Genomic DNA, 25,706 nt, shown 5'->3' with positions numbered 1-25,706 from the left:
ATATTGAATAACTGTGGTGGCTGATTATATATACCACATTACACATCGTATAAAAATAAAATGCTCTCTTTATTACAAAATAATAATTCATTTTTCTTTTATTAAGAAACACAATTAATATTTTAATTTTTTTTATAATTTTATCTGCATTTTTCTATCATATTTTTTAAAATAATTATTTGAGACAAAAAAAATTGTTTTAAAATAGAGAGAATATCTTTTTATAAGAGAAGTATAATTCATTCATATTAAACCCGGTTGAACTTCAAACCCTTAACCCTCTATTATTAGTGGTTGTATCATTGGGCCGGTTTTGACAATATTAGATGAAACTGGAGTTAAAAGTGGAGGTTTTTTTTTGAAATATTTAGGTAATAATTAATCCACTTTATACTTAAAGCAATAATGAAGAGAAATCTCGATAATTATCAGCCTATATAATAGCGGTTGTGAGAATTTATTACAGTCTGCTATTTAATGAGCAGTATCTATATAGTTAACGTTACTCCAACGGCCATCAAAATTACAGGCGGCCACGGCTATGTCCCAGCAAATTAAATACGATCGTCATTTTTCATCCCCTACTTTACTGAATCAAAATTAACAGAGCCATCTGATCTTGCCACGTATCCATTAAGCCCCACACCAAACAGTTGACCGATGCTTACGTGGCAACATCACAACAGTAAGTAAATAAAAATGTTACCTACTTGACTAAATCGTCGATCATTTCTCCGGCAAGTTGCTATCGTTTTTGTTTAAAATTCTTTCACGGGAAGGAGACGGTGAAGGCGTAGAATAAAACTCCGGCGAAGCACAAGGAGTGGAAAACGGCGTCGTATCATCAATATCAATTACCGCAACAGTAGAAATATCAATCGAAGTAAAACTCCTCACCGTAACATCTTCTCTCTCGCCGGACGATGATAAATCCATCTCAATGTCCTCCTTTTCCTCTTCTTTTATCGTAAACAAAACCCTAGACGGTCCGTACATTGCGTGCCGTTTCAAAATCTCATCCACGTCATCATCATCATCAGCGACACCTGTCGTCGTCGGAGTATCAGCAGCAGCTGAGATTATTCCTCTAGTTACTGTCTCTGCTTGATCAGGTTCGACCCGAGTGGTTAAATTATTTTTCCAGCAGAAGAAGTAAAGAAGCTCTTTCGAAGGAGTCGTCGGATAAAATGACGACGTTTCGCTGCTGAACTCTATATCACTGCTCCGGTTCCGAAACCTTCGCCGGCGATACAAAACGTAGACAATTTCTGCGACGAGAACTACTAAAGAGACGATGAAGATTACCGTAAGAGCTGTACAAATTTTATTTAAGGTGTTCATGACTAATTACAAAAATAAATTCATGATGAAGAAGGAAAATAAAAAAGGAGTTAGTTTGGTTTACTTTCTAGGAAACGTGAAGGAAAAAGAAAATGAGTGAGTCACTGTGAGAGTGAAGGGGAGGGGGGATAATATGACGTGGAGGGAGAGAGAGAGGGTGACGTGGAGTTTGCTTTAATTTAAAAATTTGAATTAGTTAGGCAGACGGATGACAAGTTGCTGTCTAGTTTTGTGGTGATGAGCCAAATATAACCAAAATTAAATTACAATTTGGTAAATGCGCCGTGAAGAAAGGTTTAAATTGGGAAATTGGGTTTGCTAAATTGGTAATTCATCCAAACTAAACTTTTGAGAGTACTTTCAAATTTAACCAACGGCAAAATCAGTGTCGATGTCGATTTACAATTTTAATAGAAGAATTTAACCATATTAGCTGATTTAATTCTTAAAAACACTGATTATAAACAGTAGCGGACCCATTAATTTTTTATTAAATGAGTAAAATTGTACTGAAAGTTTTCAAAATGGAAAAAATTAACAAAACATAAATTTTAAGGTGGGCTGTGTGTGTTTATTATTTTAAGGCAAAAGAACTATTGTATTAGATTATATATTTATACTTTTTTTAAAGTTTCTATAAAATTAAAATAATTAATTGTCTACTATAAACTCTTTTTAGGTCCGCCCTAATTATAAGTACTAGCGATTGCAATTCATAATAGACGAAAAAATTTATTACATATAAGATGATTTGCCTTTATTGAACAAAAGAACGACAGTTTTCAAGGAATTCGTAATTGCAAGCAAGTAAAATAACTATGGACAAAATTAATGAACCATCGATCTAATAATATTATGTCTAAGATCAGTATGCCTAAATGGCGAGTGTTTATCCCACACAATGGATGTGGCACGTTATTTTTACAACAAGACAATAATCATTTGCGATAGAAAATCTTTATTTATTGCTTATTTTTTTATTATTAAATATTTGCATATGGCTAATACTTTATTGGTTTGTTGCACGAATGACGTGGCGCAATCGTTGCGTTATATAATTATTCCTAAATGGCAATATACGGATGATGGTGTAATTGGTTTTATTTTTTAAAGGTTAAAAGCTCCAGGGTGCTCAGATAAAAAATTATTATATTCTCTATATTTTTTGTGAAAATTAAACCTTAAATAAATGAATTTACAAAGTCCGATTTTAAAAGTATTGCTACATAAATTTATAAATTATACTTGTTTTCTCAATTTAATTACAAACTTTAAAACGTCTCAATTGTATGCAGGAAATTTTATTTTTTTTCTCAATTCGATTCATATACTGACGTGACACTTATTTATTGCTGTGGGCTGAGGTGGACATCATTTTTGACTGTCACACCATCATATTATAACCTCATGGTATCGAATTGAAAAAAAAATTAAACTTTCTAAAGTTCGTGAATAAATTGAAAAAACATATATAGTTTATGAATTTTTATAATATTATCCCTAATTTTTATTTGCTTAAATGCTCCAAAAATCACGAACTATCGCGTGTTTTTGGTATTTAACATAAACTTTTAATTTTAGCATAAAAATACATGAAGTATCAAATTTTGCAATAATAACATCATCAGCATTTTAGACATAAAACGACACAGTTTTTAACCTAAAACGGTACGGTTTTGGTCCTTTTGGACATAAACGACACCGTTTTTCTAAGAAAATGCAAACATGACCTTATATGAAACAAATTAATAGTTCATGTATTTTTATGCCAAAATTAAAAGTTCGTGTAAATACATAAAACACGTGGAAGTTGGTGATTTTTGGTGCATTTAAACTTTTTTATTAGGGTTAATGTCATAGAAATTCACAAAATTTACACGTTTTTTTTTATTTTAATCACGTCGTTTAAAAATTAAGATTTTCACACACGAACTACCAATTTTTTTAAATCCATACACCGTTCAAAAATCCGGTAAAAATTGCTTAATTGGCAACCCAATAGTGACATGCCATAACGAACCGGATAGTGACACGTCAACAATTTTCGCCGGATTTTTGAATAGATTTGAAAAAAAATTGGTAGTTGGTGTATGAAAATGTTGATGTTTAAATGGCGTGATTAAATGAGCAAACGTGTAAATTGGTGAATTTTTATGACATTAACCCTTATTAGTATTATATTTTAAATTTATTCTCCTATTAAATCACTTTATCCGTCGCTAATTTTTAAAAATAAAAAAATTAATTTTTTAATTAAAATCGTAAAATAAAATATTATTTAATCAGCCACCCACCGTTTAAATCTGTCGCTAGTTTTTTTTAAATCCGTCGCAATTTTTTTTATTTCGTCGCTGTAAATTTTACGACATGAAATTTAGCGACGGACAAAGTCGCTAAACTCGTTTAGCGACGGAATTTAGCCATTTAGCGATGAAAAAATCCGTCGCTAAACGGTTGTTTTCTAGTAGTGAAAACGGTCTAGAATTTTGGCCAGTTTGGTTAACTATTTTGAAAGAATTAACTTGAATAAGTTCATCTCTTTTATATGGGGGTACATACTTTTCTTCAAGGGTTAAAGGATTTGAGATTGGTACAAAGCTAGTGCTTTCTATCTCTTGAACTCCTGTAGATGATTGCCCCCCCGAGTAGTTGGTCGGCATTTTGCTTAGCCGTGTTAACAACTTCTGGTCCACTTTCATCCTTTTGGGATGAAAGTTTGAGCACAACTGCCAACTTAGCCACGTTGCGCTCCATTTCAAATTGCTTCTTATTCACTGCCATGTATTTGAGATTCATATAAACCTTAAATTGTTACATCTCAATCATGAACCTTGATAACAATTTGAAAACCTTGTCCAATTTTGACTCAGAGTTTTTTCAAATTGGTGCTTGTTATGCTCTAAAACTAGGTGGTCCATCTTCACTTGCCTCCCCATGCATTTGATCATGAAGAGGTAAATTTTATTTTTCAATGTTTTTGACAATGTGAGCCACATAGTCTTTATGTCATATATTTCCGGTAGTAGGATTATCCACTGTATCCGGAGATACAATTACATCTTTTCCTTTTGAGAAAAAGGTCATTTATGCCTTAAGGTTTGACTCAAGGGTCAAGTAAGCCCTCAACGTACGAAAATGTTCTAATATACCCCTAACATCTTAAAAAGTAAACAAATAGGCCCCCCCAATTTTGACAACCAGACCTATATCGTTTTATCTATAAATCAAGATTGGGGCATGGTTGTTCACTTTGTAAGACACTAGGGGCATATTTGAACCTTTCCAGATGTGAGGGGCTTACTTGATCCTATAGACAAACCTTAGGGGCATAAATGACCCTTTTTCCTTTCGTTTTTCACTTCGAGTTCTCGGCAATAATGCAAATGTCCCACTGGGCATGCCAAAATTGTTAGGTGTTTTACAATTTTAGTAAGAAACTGTAACAAGTGTGTGTAAATTCCGGGCGTGTTAGGAACGAATTCCAAATTTATGTAGAACTTGACCTCGTAACGAGCAATTGAGGCTTGATTAATCTTATAACAAGTACTCCAAAAAATTTCTAAGTAAACTTGAATGAAAATAATGCAAATAGCTTGAATTAAACTGTAAATGTGTTTACAAATTGAAAGAAAATGAAAATAACAAGTGTTAGAGTGTATGTTTTTCCTTTGGGCATGTTTTTTGGATATTTGATCGGGGGAAACAAATGAGAAAATATTCTTCTATCTATAAGAAATGTAGTGGAATTTGAAACCTCTTTGAAAACATTATAATCACTTCAAATCTTCTTCGAGTACCATTTTATACTTTTTGCCCACGTTCTCCAGCAACAACATGTTGTAACTTCTCTTTGCATGTAGAAAAACCGTTTTCACGTTGTATGTACCATGTTTTCTGTCCATATTATTCTAAATATAGTTATCTACTCATATGAACGTGTTTGGTTGGCTTCTAAACTCCCAAAAGCTTGTTTTTCATGTTTTTGGATAATAAGCAATTTCTTGCCTATTATCCTTTGTTATCTTTAGTGTACCCAACCTCTTGCATTTTTGAATCACCTTTAGTTATTCTTTTTCCATACATTATCAATGATTTATAAAGGACCTAAATAAGCCTCTATATAATAATTTGGAACCAAGCTTTACGGTTTTGGTGCCAAAACATCAAATTCACATGAAAACCAATATTTTTAGTTGCAGTTGCTGTAAATTTTTGTCTATTTCCATTGCTGTCTTTAGTGGCTCCAACCTCTTGTATTATTTGAGAACCATTTCTAAATCTTTGTCCCTCAATTATTTATAAATTATAAAGGCCCTATATAAGCCTCCATAATATTATTTGGGATTAGTTTAGGACCCGAAAACATCATATTAAGGGTAAATTTGGCAATGTTACTTAGCTTTCAAGTAGTAGCCTATTTATACATGGATAATTCCATGCAATACGTCCAAAACCTTGCAAATATGGGTTTTCACATTTGAAGTCATGTCCCGATCACTTTTTAACCTTCAGAGATTTGGTTTTGATGTTTTGAAGTTAAGACATTTACTTTGCCTATATCATTTGTCACTTTATATACCCCAAGGGGCGGAACTAGGGAGGGTCGAGGAGGGTCGGCCGACCCTCCTCGCCAGAAAAAAATTAAGAAAAAAATAGATTTTTTGGATTTTTTCAATTAACCGCCCCTAAAAACCGCCCCTACATGTGCTAGAGGAGGTTTTTCTCTGTTTAACCGCCCCTACAACTAAAAATTAACACATTTGAATTGTTTTACAGCAGTTTAATTTTTTTTAAATAGCCGAATGTAAAAATTTCGACCCTCCTAAATTAGTTTCCTGGTTCCGCCACTAACCCCAACCTCTTATGTTTTTCTTACACCTCTTGTGATTCTTTGTCCACACTATCCTTAATTTATATAGGCTTGAACAAGATGTATGCAGAATGGTTAAGAGGCGAAAATCACCGTTCGAGCCAATAATGAATGTTTCCCTTTTAAATGCACCTGTAGAAACGCAAGTGCCTGCTCGTCGTGCTCCTTGAGCAGGCTATGCCCATCGAGCATGCCTTCTTGAGGATGATTTTCTCTTATCTTACTTAACAACCTCTCTGTTAGGTTTAACATGCAACTCTTGACTTAATATTTGTTAGTTCTAAGGAGAATAGAGGTTGTTTCCAATTATAATCTCTTGAGGTTTGATAATAACCTTTAGAGGCACAATCTTAAAGGGAAAAATTGAAAAATACTTGATTTTGTTAAAATAATCTCAAAAATACTTATGTTCGTTTTTATTTGCGGACAATACTTACAAAAAATAAATAAATTGCACCTAGCACTTGATTTAATAAAAACATTAAACCTAACACTTAAAATTTTATTTCTCTAAACCCTAAACCCTAAATCATATTAAACCTTAAATTATAAATCATGCTAAAGCCTAAACCCTAAATTTTAAATTCCAAACTCTAAATCCTAAAACATGCTAAACCCTAAACCCTAAATTCTAAATCTTAAACCCTAAACCCTAAGTCATGCTAAACCCTAAACCCTAAATCATGCTAAACCCTATATCCTAAATCTTAAACCCTAAACACTAAATCATGTTAAGCCCTAAATCATGCAAAACCCTAACGCTAAAATCATAAACCCTAAACCCCTAAAATTCTAAAATCTAAATTCTAAGTCTTAAAAAAATGGAGTTAAATGTTGGATGAATAAAAAAATGAAGTTAAATGTTGGATGAAATAAAAAGGTTGGGTTAAGTGTTGGATGAAATAAAAAGGTGAAATCAAGTGTTGGATGAAATAAAAAGGTGGAATCAAGTGCTAGATGAAATAAAAAAGTGGGATCAAGTGTTGACAGAAAAAATAAAGATGCTCAAGTATTTTTGGAATTATTTTTGATAATCAAATGCTGAGTCTAATTTCCTCAATCTTAAATTCCATGATATTTGTATATGTTTCATGGATTTAGACCTATGTTTATGGGCTTGGCTAAAAATTTAAATATGGGTTTAACACTTTGTAATTCATTTTTTTATTAATTTGATTGCTGAAAAGCTCACTTTATTATTATTACAGTTGAGCTACAAGTAAAATTAATGCCAGTTTTAATAATAAATATATCAATGAATACATTTTGAGAAATAATTACATAAATGAATCGTCTTTAGTTATAATTTAAATGTGTATAAAGTCATTTTTAGATTTTAAATTTATAATACATCGAATGACATTTTGTAATGTAAAATTTATTGTTTTAAGGGAAAAGCAAATGTTCCCTTATCTTTTAGGTATGGAGAAAATAGGCCCTTTTTGAATTTCGGATCTCAATTATATCTCCAATGTTTTAAAATCAGACCATATCAGTTCCTCTCATGTAACAGCGTTAATAAAATGTTAGTTTCTACCTACGTGCAATGTCCATATCATATTCCACGTGGCTAAAAGGGGGGTAAATATGCCCTTATGATTTAAGACGGGAGCACATATGCTCCTATGATTTAAGGCGGGAGCAAATAGAGCCTTTATGAATTTTCAATCTCAATTAAGCCCCTAAAACTTCAGAATCAACACATCCAAACTCCTTTGTATAACATCGTCAACGAAACAGTCTCTGTATAACTTCATGCCCACGTGCAATGTTCATATCATTTAATATTTCATATTAAAAAAATCATGTAAGTACTTATTCATTTTTAAAGTTTAAAAATCATTTTATTTTTCAAATAAAATTTTAGAGACCTTTTTAGCCCTTTTCATATTACATATTTGAGCAAATTACGCTGAGGTCACTAAGGTATACCATAGTTAACAGTTTGATACCCCTTGTTTTAAAATCCTACTTAATAATCCCTCACTTTCAATTTCCTTAACTATTAGTGCCCTCCGTTACTTTCGACACTTACTTTCAAATGATTTGGTACCCCACTTTTAATTTCGTGAACGGTTTGGTCCATCACTTCTAATTTTATTAAACGATTTGATTCCTCATTTTTAAATGATTTGATACCTCAGTTTTAGTTTCATTAAACGTTTTGGTCCCCCAAATTAGCAGAAGGATTTCTCAATTAACAGAATTAAAACCGAGGGACCGTTAAGTAGACTTTTAAAACAAGAGGTATCAAACTAGTAATTATGGTATATCTCAGGGATATCAAAGTAATTTGCTATACATATATATTTTCTCTTCGACTTTTCTCTTTTCTTCTGTTGGTTGTCTACCGTATTTACCATTTCCTTTTACCCCAGTCACATTATTTTACAACCAATTATGTTTGTTGCTTTGAATCTAGTTAGGTTTGATCTGACAAACACACCATATATATGTTTGTCGAATCCAGTTGGGTTCAAAACAGACGACAAACAGACGTGTTGTTTGTAAGAAAGTATTATGTTCACCATTCATTTGAAGCCCCCACATGATTTTTTTTTTGAAAAGATCTCTAAAATTTTATTGAAAAAATAAAATGTTTTTGAACCTATAAATGAGTAGGACATGTGGAAAATATTATCTTAGATATTAAATGATATGGACATAAGCATGAAGTAGCAGCACATAGCGTTTCGTTAAAGATGTTAAACAAAGGAGTTTGGATGTGCCGATTTTAAGACGTTAAGGGCTTAATTGAGATAAAAAATTCATAAAGGTCCTATTTTCTCTCTCCTAAACCATAGGAGCATATTTGCTCCCATCTTAAATCATAATGGCATATATTTCCTCTTTTGGCCACGTGGAATATAATATAGACATACCACAAAGGCCGAAACCAATGTTTCGTTAACGCTGTACATAGAAGAGCTTATATGGTATTATATTGACATGTTAGGGGTCTAACTGAGATCCAAAATTTAAAGTGAGCCTACTTGCTCTATATTTTAAATGATAAGTGCACATTTGCCTCTTTTTTCTAGTTTTAATATAGACGCTCTAACTTAATTAGAGTTTTAGAAGATGAGTTAGTGTGTGAACTTCATTGAATTTTAAAAGGGTGGATTTATAGACTAAAGTAGAACAAATATTATTAAAATCGGACCGCGCCGGCTGGTCAAACTAAATTTAATCGAGAACCAGTCATCTGTCCGATCTGGTTAGATATTAAAGTCAAACTTTAAAAAAATCGGTCAAAAATCAGATTGAACCAGCAAAATCCAATTTTTACCAAAACACGTAAAATTCAGTTTTAAAAAAAAAGGTTAAAAAATCATATATTTGCCAAAAAGAATATTTTTGTGGTCCTTTCATACATGTGTCATCCTCTTATGTCTTTTTTTTTCTCTCTCTTACTCAAGAACATATTTTTTCTTCTCTCTCATATCAATACTCCTTTTTCTCTCTCATATACAACTAGAGCTGGCAATGGGCATGGTCAGCTCATGAATCGGCCCGATCAAACTCAGCCCAAAACTGGTCATATTTGAAACCGTACCAAAATCGGCCTAGAACCGTGGAAAGACTGGTTCTAGGCCAATTTCAATTTTTTTTTAAACTGTGAACCAATGATTCCGGGTCGAAACTGGCAGTTCAAGGATTGAACCCGAACCCGTCGACATATATATATATATTATCTATAATTTATTTTATTTTATTATTTTCTTAAAATATTATTTTCACATGTTATTTTATTTTTAAATTATATTTTTTTTTAAATTAAATTTTAATTTTACTTTTAATATTTTTTGACTCGCTTAGAACCCGAAATCGGGACCGTCCGGTTTCGAACCGGCAAGGAATCGTCTCTTAGACGGTTCCAGGCCGGTTTCATTTTTTGAACCATAATCCGACAGTTTCGAACCGTGACCACCTCTATATTCAACACACCTTTTAACACACATTAATTACTCTAAACATTCCCTCCTTCCCAAAACAATAATCTACTTTCCTCTATTCACACAATTTAGAAAACACAATTAATATTCTAACTTTAAACAAATTTATTTTCGTTTCTCTTATTATACTCTTATCAAATGTTATGACTAATTTACTTTTTGGCACCGTTTGGATTGAGGGTTTTTAAAATCCATTGATTTTAGCAAAATCAATGGATTTTAAATCAATGGAATTTAAATCCATAGATTTTAAAATTCCATCGTTTGGATTGAATATAAAATCAATGGATTTTTAATATTATTTATGGAAAATAATAAGTAGTATAACAATTCATCATCTATAAAAAAATAGTGGATTTGGACTTTCCCACCTAGTGGGTGGAAAATCAAAACCCTCAAAAATGATGGATTGTAGAAAATGAGGTAATTTGTAAATCCATGGATTCTATTAATTTTTTTTCTAAGCAAACGATAGATTTTGTACAAATCCATGAATTGTATAAAATCCATCGTTTAGAATCCATCAATCCAAACGGTGCCTTTAAGCAAATGACATTGAATGGTAAATTTTAAATAAGGCAATATGGAAAAATTAACACTCTAAATTGTAATTTACTAAGAACATGAACAACTATTTGGATAAAAAAAAAGAGAAAGGTGGACTATTATTTTAAAACAGAGGGAGTAGTTAATGATTGTTCTTTTTATTTTTATTTATCCAATAAAATTTATAGACTTTTTTTTAAAAATATGTATCATATTTTTTATTTATTGAATTTGAGTATTTAATTTAATAACTATTATTTATAAAAAAATTAAAAAGTTATGTTTTTTTCTCATGTAATTATATACACCTAAATATTGATATATTATAATAGTATTTCAGGCGGTTAGTAAATATTTGTTTCCTAAATGTATAATAGGATTTTTATTTATAAACTTTAGCTATATAATTATCATTTAATAATTATTATTATTAAAATGAAAATATCATTTTTTTCTCTCATACAAAGTAACTATTTTACATACTCTTAAACATGATCATTTATAATTATATTTTACATAATAAAATTTAAAAAATGATTTTATTTAAATATATTATCATATTTTTTATTTATAATATCATATTTTTTTAATAAAAATAGTTTAATTTTTTTATAATTTAAGAATCTAATCTAATATAGTTGAACCGGTCAACCCATGAACTCACGATGAAGTCGGTTCTCTCTCTAATCCGGTTTTAAAAACATTAAGTAGAACCATATCATATTTATTTACTTACTTTTTTTATCGGAATCTATTTACTTATTTCACATATTTATATAGAATTTTTTTTTCTTCAGAAAAATGGTTACACATGTGGATCCGCCTTTGAATCAAACATTATTATTTTAAGTTGAAAATAATTATTAAAAATTTATTGTGATAATAGAATATTATATAATTTAAATTTATATATTTTGCATTTTAATTTTTTTTATTATACAGAATATGTAAAACTGATTATAGATAAATGTATGAAATATTTTATTCCTGTTGAAATATTAGTACCAGGCTAAAGAATTTCCCACCCATCTCCGTCTTAGTTTACTTTACCACTAATGATGGATCATTGAAACTCACTTAAGAGTTAATTTTACATAAGCTAGTCACATCTATATGCATCCCGTAATAGGGACAATTTAAGCCTTTTCTAAATTTTAGGAGCTGATAGCCCCACAAACTTTTTTTAGTTAATTTTCTCCTTTTTTTTTTGTATAGCGTACATTAAGTGTCTTGAACGGGTCCTAACTATGAGACGGCACCTCTAAATTTTTTAAATTCAAACTAATCCCTATTCGAATCGGGTAGGTTCCTTGCAGGAGGCAAAAATCTGGCACTAAATTTTAAACGGCTGCATACATTAATACAGTTCGAATCCGCGATCTCACTTAGTTAATTTTCTCTTAATAGCACTTTTCAGCGGATTATGTAATATTCCTACAATTTCAAACATTAACTTATTAAAAATAGATTTTTAAAAATCGTAATTTTTTTATCTAAATTTAAGTAATTCGACGAAAAACTATTCAACTTTATAAAATAAATTTATTTGCGTCTACATGACAATGACAAACTGGTATATTATATAAAATTACACTTTATTTGAACCACGTGACATTTCAATTAATAATTTTTTTTCTTTTCAAATCAATAAAAAAATATTCAATTTCCACAAGCATAATCAAATTAATTTTGAAAAATTAAATATAATTTTAGTAAATTTGCCAAATTGAAATAAATTTTACAACTTTTAAAACTTTTTGATAGATTTTTAAAAATAAAAAAAATTGTATAGGATAGAAAAATAAAACAACACTAAAACTAATGATAAATAACACTTACTAGTACTATTTATTATTGGAAAAAGGGAAAATATCGCCCCTAATATCTATAGTGAAGCTCATATAATGGCCTTAATATTTGAAAAGGTGCAAAAATTAATAAATGTCATTAAAAGGGGACATAAAAGTCCATACTTATAGATCTAAGGTTATATTAACAAATAGGAATTTAAACCTTCTACCTATTTTTTTTAAATTATTTATAAAATTACTCTATCATCTTTTTTATTAACAAGCATACCTACTTTTTAAAGTTAGATTTACAAATATACGATTTTTTATATTTCTCTTTGCCTAGATATAAATTTCATCTCACCAATGAGCTATAGCTCAAGCGGTGGTAGTGTCGACGGTTTTGCTTCTCTTGCTGCTAAAGTTTTCAAATTTGAATTATCAAGGAAGAAAGATCTTATTCACCTACTGATGAAGATGGATGGAGAAATTCTAAACTTTCAAAAACTATTGAATGAATCTTTTTTTCATTCAAGACAAAGTTTTATCAAAAATCATCATTTTATTATTTTTGATAGAATAAGAAATAAAAGAAACGGCGTGAAAAAAAAAGAGCTCTCTCAAATAATTTCAAAAATTACAACTTTGCCTCTTTTATTTTTTTGGCTAATAATCACCCACGGACCCTGACTTTAGGAGTACCTTACGCTAAACCCCCTGATAAAAAAAACTGTCGTAAACCCCCTAAACTTTACCTAATGATCAGCTAAACCCCTTTTACCCTAAAACCGCCCCAAAAAACCGCCCCAAGCCCTTTATTTTCTCAAAAATACCTGAAATACCCCTAAGGTCAATAACAAAAACCAAACCAACCCAATCTAACCAAATCTAAAGTCATTATCTAATCAAATCAGACATAAACCATTCAAATCATACTTAAACCACCAATCAACTCAACTAAATCAAACCATCCAACCGAAAACTTCCACCCGCCGCCGCCGGTTTTTTCCGGCCACCACCGTCCATTGCCACAAAAAAAATTATTCAAATAAAAACTCATTTAATTTTAAAAAATAAATAAATAATTATTTTTAATTTAAATAAAAAAATAATTTTTTTTAAATTAATTTTAAACCCACCGTGGTGGGTCTGCTCACCGGAGAGCAGACCCACCACGGTGGGTCTGCAGCAGACCCGCGGTGGATCTGCTCTTTGCAGCAGACCCACGCCGGTGGGTCTGCTTCACAGAGCAGACCCACCGGCCGGTGGGTCTGCTGCAGATAGCAGACCCACCGTGGTGGGTCTGCTTTCCGGTGAGCAGACCCACCGAAAAAAAAAATTATTATTTTTTATTTAAATTAAAAATAATTATTTATTTAATTTTTAAATAAATTTAGGTTTGATTAGATTGTTTGGTTTGATTTGATTGGATCGGTTTTAAGTGTGGTTTGATTGAAGCTGTTTGGTTTGTTTGTATTTATTTACAGATTTGAAAGGTATTTTGGTCAATTTATGCGAAAAGGGGTTTAGCTAATTATTGGGTAAAGTTTAGGGGGTTTACGGCAGTTTTTTTATTAGGGGGTTTAGCGTAAGGTACCCCTAAAGTCAGGGTCCGTGGGTGATTATTAGCCTTTATTTCTTATTCTATCAAAAATAATAAAATGATGATTATTTGAGAGAGCTCTTTTTTTATTTCTTTTTTTCTCTTACCAAGATAGTCCTTTTGGATTTTCCAATCCTTTTTTGCTGCTTATTATTATTGTTTTTTTTTATGATTTTCACACTATTCTTTTATCTAATTTTTTCTTTTTTTCTATTTTTCTGTTTGATAATTATTTCAAGATATAACTATGGGAGTTATAATACTAAAACTCTAAATGGAGTTTACGTAGACGGTAAAGGACCATTTATTTTATCTTAATAAAAAGAAACTTGAACATCAAACGTTGATCTACAAATATATAGTTGTTACTATCCCTGTACCATCTAATTAATTTGCTTATCCCGAAAACAAAAATACTTGATTATATTGGATTTTTTATCTTCTCAAGTGAATTTATTGTCGATTTCTGTTTTGTTGCTCGTTGATTGCTCTTTGATTGCTCAATAGTTGTTCTTTGATTGTTTGATAGTTGCTCATTATATGAGATATCATTTTCTCTATTTTATTAGTTGTTATTATCAATTAACATTATTTATTCATTTGAATAACAATTACTTTTTATAGTTTTTCTACACCTATTGAAAGTATTATTTATATCTTGAAAATATTAAATAAATACAATAAATAATATCTAAAAATAATAAAAGATAAAAGAGATTATATTTTTTTGGTTTGACCATGAGATGTCCTGAACGGATTCCAACTATAAAACAATACTCTTATACCTTTCACATTCAAAATAATAACCACTCAAGCTGGATAGATCCCTTGCAGGAGAAAAGCTCTGACTCCAAACAGCTGCATATATAAATACTGTTTGTACCCATGATCTCACTTAAGTCAGGAGAGCGCATTACCAACTCATCTGCGCATTGGAGTTAAAGAGATTACTATTGACAAGTGTAATATTAGATAAAAAAATGTCAATATACAATGATTTAATAAAATAATGATAAAATATTAATTAGAAAATAACTAAATTTAAAATGACGAGTGTTTAATTTATAAAACAAGTGTACACATATAAAAATCAAAAAAAGATAAACAAATCTAAGCGCCGGGGGGGGGGGAGCATATTTACGTTAATATCTTTTTTCACTTAATAAAATATAATTATTAATTAAAATAACATTAAAATTAGAGTACTAACTAAAATAAACTATTATGTTAAAATAACTATTAAAATTAGAGTACTAATTAAAATAAACTATTATGTTAAGATAGTTTTCTAAAGTACTAACTAAAATATGCTATTTAAAATATTTAATAATTAGTATTTTAATTATTTTTTAATCATATAGAATTTTAAATAAGATAAACCACTCTAATTACTATTTTAATTATTATTTGATATTTCCTATTTAAATTTTCTATAAATATAAAATTTAGATATCAATTAAAAATATTAAACTATCAATAAATTATTTAAAATATTAAATAAAATAAACTATTTCTAATTAACTACTATTTTAAATATAATTTTATAATTTGACGAGTCACATTACGAGACACGTGTAAAACACGTAAAACAACACTGGTAATTTATAAATGTAAGTAAAGTTATTAATTATTGAGCACACGTTACTAATGGCAAAGATGATAGTTTTTTTTTTAGATTTTGATATGATAGTAGGGTAATTTGGATGAATTGGAAGAGTAAAGACCATATACGTTCACTAATACTATATACATCCACCGGAAGGAGGGGATCAGTTATAAAAAAGCATGAAAAGGTTGCCACCGGATTATTGTCAACCAAGATGAAATTTTGATTATTTTTGAAAAACGCCCATTTTTTTTGGAAAAAATTAGGAAAAATACGCTCTTTTTAAAAATAATATGATTTCCTACCTCAACAAAAAAAATATAGAAAAAATACCTCACCATTTTAATGTTTTTATTTTTTTTACTCTAACACCTATTTATATTATAATTATACCTACCTTTTATTATTATTTTACTCTAATCATATTTGACAACTGTCATTCATTTTCTTTTGTTCTCTCTCCTTTTCTCTTTCTTCTCCATTTCTTTTGTTCTCCTTCTTTGTTCTTTTATTCCGCCATTCTTTTTCTTCATTTTCTTCTTTTTCTTCATTTCTTCTTAATTTTGTTTCTTCTTTATCATTAATTCATCATTTCGCCGCCGCTCTGCCATCATTCCGCCGCTGCTCAGCCGTTTTTCATATTCAATTTTAACATTTTTCTTAACTCGTGATGATTAATATGATTTTTTTAACTTTCAGATCTAAATAATTACTCTTGAATTTTCTCAATTTTAGATCTAAAAATCTGCATTAAAAACGTTTTTATACACAAAAAATGATTTTCTGGAAAAAAAACTGCTTCTGATTATCATATGAGTATCATCACTGCATAATCATGCAAGTATCATAACACTGCAGAAAAAATCAAATTTTTATTAAAAAATAGCGTCTGATTATCATATATTTATCATGTCGCATGACATTAATTATATGATTATGATAAGGTTATGATAATACAAATTTATGATAATAATAATAGCATGATAATGCTTTTGTGATAATATAATTATAAGCTTATAACAGTATGATAATATAATATTTACATGGAAAAGTTTTTATAAAAATAGTGTCATATGATAATGTTTTATCATATGATAACGAGATGATAATATTTATGGTACATATATGATGATATCTATGATAATGTATGATAAAATAGTGTCTGATTATCATGTCGTTATCATAACACTGGAGTACGATAATTAGATAATAATGAATTATGATAAGGTTATGATAACTGGATGATAACGTACGTGAAAATAGAATAACAAAAAAGATTCATGACACCAGTATGATAATCAGATGATAATAAAATAATAAAATTATGATAATATGATACCTGTATGTAAAAAAATTACAGAAAAATTATGATAATGAGATGATAATGTAAAGATAATATGATACATGTATGAAAAAAATAATTACAAAAAAATTATGATAATGAAATGATAATGTGAAGATAACAGTATGATTATATGATACATTTATGAAAAAAACAATTACAAAAAATTATGATAATAAGATGATAAAGTGAAGATAATAGTATGATAATATGACCTTATTATACTTCATTGTCATACTATTTTCTTCACATTATCATCTCGTTATCATAATTTTTATGTAATTATTTTCATATAGGTATCATATTATCATACTGTTATCATAATTTTATTATTATGTCGTTGTCATAACATTATTATTTAGGTACAATAATACATTATCATCTCTGTATCATATGATTATATTATGATAACGAGATGATAATACAGTGATAACAACATGATAATCAATTTTTTTGTAGAAAATCTTTCTTTATACAGTGTTATGATAACAACATGATAATAATGTGATACTCGTATGATAATCATAGACTGTTTTTTTTATATAAAAAATCATTTTTTCTGCAGTGTTATAATAATCATATGATAATCAGATACTGTTTTTTTTTTTGCAGAAAATCGTTTTTTTCATTATAACATCGTTTTTCATGCAGTTTCTTAGATCTAAAATTGAAAAACAAATCAAAAGTAATTTATTTCGATCTTAATGATATAAAAATCGCAATAATCACCATGAATTAAAGAAAAGTTTGCTAAAATAAAATATGAAAGAACAAAGCGACGATGGAGCGATGAAGAAACGGCGGCGGAGCGATGAAGTAAAGAAGAAGAAAGAAAGAAAATGGAGAAGAAAAGAAGAAATAAAGAAGAAGAAGAAGAAGAAGAAGAAGAAGAAGAAGAAAATTGACGAAGAAAAAAAGAAACAGAGGAGGAGAAGAAGAAAAAGAAGAATAAGAAGAAGAAGAAGAAGAAGAAGAGAGAGAGAAAGAGAGAGCCATATAAAAATATAACAGCTATAACATGATAAGACAAAATATAATTAGAGTAAAAAATTAAAAAAAAGTAGGTATAATTATAATATAAACATGCTTTAGAGTAAAAAAACAAAAACATTAAAATGATGAGATATTTTCTCTATCTTTTCCTTTTATTTTTTCTTTTAACAGGCCATAGAAAAACTTGCGGGCCTTAGTACTTTTTGGTGTGTAGATGTTAGTCACCTCAGGTTTTGCTTGGTCCAACCTTCAATGGCCTGTTACGAGTTGGGCTCATATGCTTTAGAAGTTCAATCTTATATTTTTCTTAGTCCAATTTTTTAGGACCTTTTTCTAAAAATACCTCAATTTTTTTTTATAAAAATATTTCTTTTTTGATAGTTTATTAGTAGATTATCGGTAATTTATTAGTAGATTAGAAGTAAAAGGGGTATTTTGCAAAAATATTTAAAACTGAGGTATAGAAGGTCACAATTTAAGGAATTTTTATAAATTAGAATAGGGAAGATTAGGATAATACTCTATTTTCTAAAATAATTTGATTTCCTACCTCAAAAAGAAAAAGATAGAGAAAATACCTCATAATTTTAATGCTTTTATTTTTTTACTCTAAAGCATGTTTATATTGTAATTATACCTACTTTCTATTAATTTTTTACTCTAAGTACCTTATATGACAGTTGTCATATTTTTACATATCTCTTTCTTTTTCTTTCTCTCTCCTCTCTCCTCTCTCTCCTCTCTCCTCTCTCTTCTTCTTCTTCTTTTTCTTCTTCTTCTTCTTCTGTGTTTGTTTTTTTCTACGTCAATTTTCTTCTTCTTCTTGATTTCTTCTCCATTTTTCTTTATACCTTCATCGCTTCGCCTCCGTTTCTTCATTGCTCCACCGTCACTGCATTATTCAATCATATTTTATTTTTTCTTTAATTCATGGTGATTATTGTTAACATTCAGATATAATTAAATTGCTCTTGAATTTTTTTTCAATTTTAGACCTAAAAATCTGCATGAAAAAACGATATTATGATGAAAAAACGATTTTCTGCACAAAAAACGATTTTCTGCAAAAAAACAGCATCTGATTATCATATGATTATCATAACACTGCAGAAAAAAGGATTTTTTATAAAGAAAACAGTCTCTGATTATCATATGAGTATCACTGTATTATCATGTTGTTATCATAACACTGCATTAAGAATGATTTTCTACAAAAAAAAATTTGATTATCATGGTGTATTATCATCTCGTTATCATAATATAATCGTATGATACCGAGATGATAATGTATTATTGTACCTAAATGATAATGTTATGACAACGACATAATAATAAAATTATGATAACAGTATGATAATATGAAAGTTATATAAAAAAAATTACATAAAAATTATGATAACGAAATGATAATGTGAAGAAAATAGTATGATAATGAAGTATAATAAGGTCATATTATCATATTATTATCTTCACCTTATCATCTTATTATCATAATTTTTTTATAATTGTTTTTTTTCATACATGTATCATACTATTATCTTTACATTATCATCTCGTTATCATAATTTTTTGTATTTTTTTTGTCGTTCAGGTATCATATTATCATACTATTATCTCTACATTATCATCTCATTATCATAATTTTTTCTGTAATTTTTTTTACATATATGTATCATATTATCATACTATTATCATAACTTTATTCTTTTATTATCATCTGGTTATCATACCGGTGTCATGAATCTTTTTGTTATTCTATTTTCACGTACGTTATCATCTAGTTATCATAACCTTATCATAATTCATTATCATCTAATTATCATACTCCAGTGTTATGATAACGACATGATAATCAAACACTATTTTATCTTACATTATCATAGATGTTATCATATATGTACCATAAATATTATCATCTCGTTATCATATGATAAAACATTATCATATGACACTATTTCTGTAATTTTTTTTCATGTAAGTATCATATGATAATGTTATGATAACAATATATGATAATATTATGATAACAATATGATAATCAAACATTATTTTCTGCAGAATTTTTTTCCTGCAATGTTATGATAATTACATGATAATATAGTGATACTCATATGATAATCAGAGGATGTTTTTCTATATAAAAATTATCTTTTCTGCAGTGCTATGATAATGTGATGATAATGTAGTGATACTCATATGATAATCAGATGCTGTTTTGTTTGCAGAAAATCGTTTTTTGTGCAGAAAATCGTTTATTTCATCATAAAATCCTTTTCATGCAGATTTTTAGATCTAAAATTGAAAAAATCAAAGAGTAATTTATTTAGATCTGAAAGTTAACATAAATCGTATTAGTCAACACGAATTAAGAAAAAAAAAATTAAAATCAAATATGAAACGAACGGAGAACGGCGGTAGAACGATGGCAGAGCGGCGACGGATTGACGGCGGAGCGGCGAAGAAAAAGAGAATAAAAATGGAAAAGAATAGAAGAAGAAAAGAAGAAGAAGAAGAAGAAATGGTGGGAAAAAAACAAACAGAGAAGAAGGAGAAGAAGAAGAAGAAGAAATAAAGAGAGAAAAAAAAGAAAAAAGTGACAGTTGTCACTTAGAGTAAAGAAAAATGGTTAGAGTAAAATAATAATAAAAATTAGGCATAATTATAATATAAACATGTGTTAGAGTAAAAAAATAAAAACAATAAAAAAGTGAGGTATTTTCTTTATCTTTTTCTTATTGAGGTAGGAAATCAAATTATTTTTAAAAATGGAGTATTTATCCTAATTTTCTCATTAGAATACCACAAACACACAATATTAAAAAAAAAGGTTAATGTCAATAAAAATTTACCAACTCTACATGTTTTCTCAATTTAATCACGTTTCTTAAAACTTCTTATAAAAATAAACCAATTTTTTTTTCCCAAATGCATACATGGTGCAGACATATCATTTATGCATTGGTTAAAAATGGCTTACACCTCAACAAAAATGAGTGTCATGTCAGCACAATATATTAATTTGGGGAAAAAAATTAAAAGTTTGTGTATTTTTGTGAGAAGTTTTAAACAACGTGATTAAATTGAGTAAACGTGTAAAATTGGTGAATTTTTAAGACATTACCCCTAAAAAATAAGGCAGTAAGCATGAAAAAATAACTCTTAATTATTTTTTTATGAAAGTGCTCTTAAACCCTTTTATTATTATTATTTTGCCATTCAATTACGTTGAGGGCTTGAATGATAAAACAAAAATAAAAGGGTTTTGTTGGAATATGTCTAGAATTCTAATTCCTATTTGTATTAGGACTCTATTAATGAAGTGTTTGGGAGAAGGATAACTTTGTTATCATTGGCTAACTAGAAAGTATAAATCCAATTAGGATTAATATTGCTAATGCCATATAGATTATTTACTCACTATATATAGCCTACCTTATTCACCTTTTAGAATACACCAAAACCGAACACACAATGTAGACATTGATGTGAATAAGGGAAAAAGGGGGTGTGTGTGATGTGAGAAATATAAGTTAATTCTTACCCTTTTGGGTTACTTTTTGTAGAGAGAGAAACATTTTGTGGGTTTTTCTTCTAAGGGCATATTTACTAGAGATGTTCTCTATTTGGTGATTCTCCACCAATTTTGTATTCCTTTTGATGATTAGTGGATGACTCGAATCTTTCGCCCGTGGATGTACGCTTTAAAGCAGAACCACGTAAATCTCTTGTGTTATTTATTATTTTGCTATATTGTTATTTGTTGATCAAATCCATTATTAAATACCTACCGAATGGTTTCGATTCCGCTGCGCATACCAATCCGGTTAAGAACCGGTCACGACAATTGGTACCAAAGATTCAACAATCGGTATCAATATTACCGATTGTATATAACTGTTTAAGATTTATGTATAAGGATCTTAACTACTCGAATAGAGATTAATCTAAATATAGAAAATTTAACAATACTGTCTCATAGTTGAGATCCGTTTAAAAAATCTCATAAATTATGTATAAAAAAAAGACCGGCTTCACAGTTCACACTAATTCCTCAACAAAGTGCAATACAAGATCCAAATTTCTACAACCGAACTTATTATTAAAACTCCAGTAAAACATTTCAAGCAAAAATACTCTTCATTAATATCAAATAAAATATATTTTTTAGTGAAAAGGATTATAGCTCAATTTTAAAAATAGTCCAACCCGCAATAACCAATGTTGTATATTGGTTCACGCTGTAAGGAGTTTGATTATCAAAACAAAATCTCAAATTTGAGCCTTATGAATGAAAACAATTAAATTAGAATAATATAATTAGCAACTTATTTATTCTAAAAGTATAATGTAAGACATCTTAATGTTAATTATTCAATTTATATATGTTATGGCTAACTAGAAACCTTATATTGTCATGTTCTAGAGGAACAATTTTTTTTTTCTATCACGAATATTATTATGCAAGTGTGGTCCTATGAATTGAATGTCACAATTGATATAAGAGTAATGCCAATTGCCACATGTTGAAAAGGTATTTTCAAATTATCCATTCTCAGAAATTAATTAATTATACTCTCAATCAGTCCCTCAAAACCAAGAATTAGTAATATATGAAAATGACCCATCAATCATCAAAAGCATCAACAATATCATTTCATCACCAACTTTCTCTCTATCTATCTTTTTTGACCAAGCCTTCTCCTTCTGCGTTTAAAATTATTTAAACTTTTGTTTTATTTCAATTTTGTAAAACTATATCAGACGAACATTAGTTGCTTTTTCATAACTAAATTACTTATAAATTAAAAGTAAATTTTAAATTATTGTTATATTTTGTGATTTCGATTTCACATAGACAAATATATTGTTTAGGCACATAACTATAATTATTTGATTAATATGATAATACAAGATTATGATTTTTATCTTTTTAGTTTTAGCACAACGATTACGGAAAAATCTATATTTGTTTGACATATTTTTAAAAAAGCAAACACTGAAATGATATATTTAAAAAAAAATTAGATGTCATTCACATGACCAAAATGAGTTGATAAGGTGTTTTTATAACTTAAATGAGATCATGGATCCAAACTATAATTATGTATGCATCCATTTAAAATTTACAATTAAAATTTTATCTTTGCAACAGAACTATCTGACTCAATTGAGAATTAATCTGAATTTAAAATATTTAGAATTGTCATTTAATAGTTAAAATGCATTCAGAAACTTCTTTAAGTAGAGAAACTCTTAAAAGAGACTCAATTTACCACGTCAGAAACACCCGCTTAAACCTGCCGTTGTATATTACATCATCGTGATGTAGTTTTAAAGCCAATAAAGATTCAATAAATTGAAAATTGAAAGTGTGTGTGGACTGGTTGGTGGGCACCAATATGGCAAAATGGTCTCTTTATTCAGTTTGAATTGTTGCAGAAATAAGTGAAACCGCAGCACATGAAGTACTATCTCTTTAATTTTGTCCTCGGATCCTTCACTCATCACTTTCAAATGATCATAAAAAGAGGCTTATGATTCAATCTCAATGACTGTATTTGCATTTATACATATGAGCGTACACTTTAGCTTTGAGAATTTTGCTTACTTTCATGCAAAACCCTAAAACAAAAGAATAGAGAGTGACATTATGGAAAAGAGGCATTTTCTTAAACTCTGCAAAAGCAAGTTAAGGAGTGTGGAAACTTTGTCTCCATGCTTTTCTTGTCTTTTCTACACTTAAATATAACTAAACCATTCTTTTTTGTGGGTCTTTTTTAAGAGACGATCAAATTCAAAGGTGAGTGAGGGATATGTATATGTCTTTAGCTGACTAATTTTGTTTCATGCATAAAAGAAGAAGAAGCAAAAGAGTGTATTACAAGTTTGCGTAACTAAGCTCAACAATCTGAACTGAATTAATACCTAATAAATTCGATTCGATTTGATATCATATAAAAAAAAAAGTTATTCGGTTTTAGATAGAATTATTTTAGTAAAGTTTCAAACGGAAACTAAAATAATTAAATTTAATTATAAAATGACCAAGCTGACTAATTCGGTTCTGTTTGCACCGGCCAAAAAATGGTTGGTGAACTTGAAATATGACACAGTTCAGGACTTGATAAAAAGAAGCTGAATGGGCTTATTTGGAAATTCCAGCCCAATGGAAACTATGTTTGTCTATTGTTTATTTTTATTTAATTTTTAAATAAGAGATCGAATCTCATTAGTATTATGATTCTTAATTAGGGTTTGTTTTCTATAAATAACTAGGATCACTATATTGTTTTTTATCAACACATCATTAATTAAAATTAAATCTCAAATTTTATTTCCTCAATCTCCGAATTGAATCTTAATTTAGAAGTATAATTGTCATTAATCTCGCTTGCATCTCAGAATTCCCATATTAATACTATTTGTTAAATCGAATTGCGGTAACATCATTTACAATTTGACTAACGTCATTCAGATTTGGGTTACGTTATTCAAATGTAGGTTACGTCATTCAGATTATGTTTACCTCATCCTTCGAACTTCAGTGATAACCTTGCAAACAGTTACAATCTAAAAAATGATTATCTCAGCTTGATCTAAGGAGCACGGGTCTGGACGAGCCAAGCGGATAGTCAAGCCGATGATCAGGTCTAACAACTATCAAAAGTGTAAGTTACATACAATAATTTGTCGGTTGAAGCAATGTGCGAGATTGTACATGGCAGATATCCTCCAACTCTTTGGAACACCGTTAAGAGTATGTCTTCAATAAGAAATAATGTATTATACTAAAATCTTTCTGATCACGGAAAAACAGCTTAAAATGTACGTAGTTGATGTTTTAGTTGATTGTTGCATTCTAATACTAATTTCATATTATTATGTTTTCATGGGCTTATAGGAAAATAAATGTGGCTTTTTATACAATTATCCAACATTTCATATTCTCTTAAAAAATATAGTACACAAGGTTTTGTGTTTGTAAACTACTACACACTACACATGTGTTTCGTAGTGACTCATCAATTTATATATTAATTAAATTTATTATAATTATATTGATTTATTTTATTTATAACTAATATTAAATTTAATTAATGTTTTTATTAGAAACTAGTTTCGCATTACGTGCTACGCACATGGCTCGTAATATGACTCGTCGTATAATTATAATAATTTAATTTATTTATTATTAATATTAAATTAGTCAGAGTTCTTATTGAAAATAAATATAATTCTATTAACTTTGTTGATTAATTAAACTAATATATAAAGTAGTATTTAGTGTAATATTATATTAATTAATTTTTTATAATTATACTAATATATATTATAATTATAATTAAGGTTAAATTAATTACATTTTTATAGGATTAGAAAATATCTCATGAGTTAGATTTAATATATTATAATTAAATCATTATGTTTGATTAAATTAGTTATAAATTAGTTAGAATTGTTGAATTAAGAAACATCCTATGAGCTGGATTAGAATTTTAATTTGTAATTTTTTGTGTGGAATCACAATATTGATATTCTCGGTGTAATGGTAAAAGGAAAAACTAATATTTTAGTTGGTAGTTTAACTATGATATAATTCTTTTAGTTGGTAGTTTAAACATAGTGCAAGTCTATAATTCATAATTGAAATTAATATTT

General features: G+C 28.7%; 1 protein-coding gene across 1 annotated transcript; it reads right to left on the bottom strand.

Moving 5' to 3' along the window:
• Positions 1-403: 403 nt before the first annotated feature.
• Positions 404-1,487, bottom strand: LOC126679098 (uncharacterized). The gene has a single exon (XM_050374038.2). It carries the CDS (start codon positions 1,339-1,341, stop codon positions 727-729), a length of 615 nt encoding a protein of 204 aa, XP_050229995.1. The 5' UTR covers positions 1,342-1,487; the 3' UTR covers positions 404-726.
• Between the last annotated feature and the right edge of the window lie 24,219 nt (positions 1,488-25,706).

This window comes from Mercurialis annua, linkage group LG4 (genome assembly GCF_937616625.2).
Source record: "Mercurialis annua linkage group LG4, ddMerAnnu1.2, whole genome shotgun sequence".
Lineage (NCBI taxonomy): Eukaryota > Viridiplantae > Streptophyta > Magnoliopsida > Malpighiales > Euphorbiaceae > Mercurialis > Mercurialis annua.
The sequence above is the reverse complement of the archived record's forward strand: the minus strand, read 5'-3'. Positions and strand labels throughout refer to the sequence as shown.

What these genes read in the sequence shown, in the direction of transcription:
- LOC126679098 (XM_050374038.2), bottom strand. Translation starts at nt 1,341, where the DNA reads ATGAACACCTTAAATAAAATTTGTACAGCTCTTACGGTAATCTTCATC.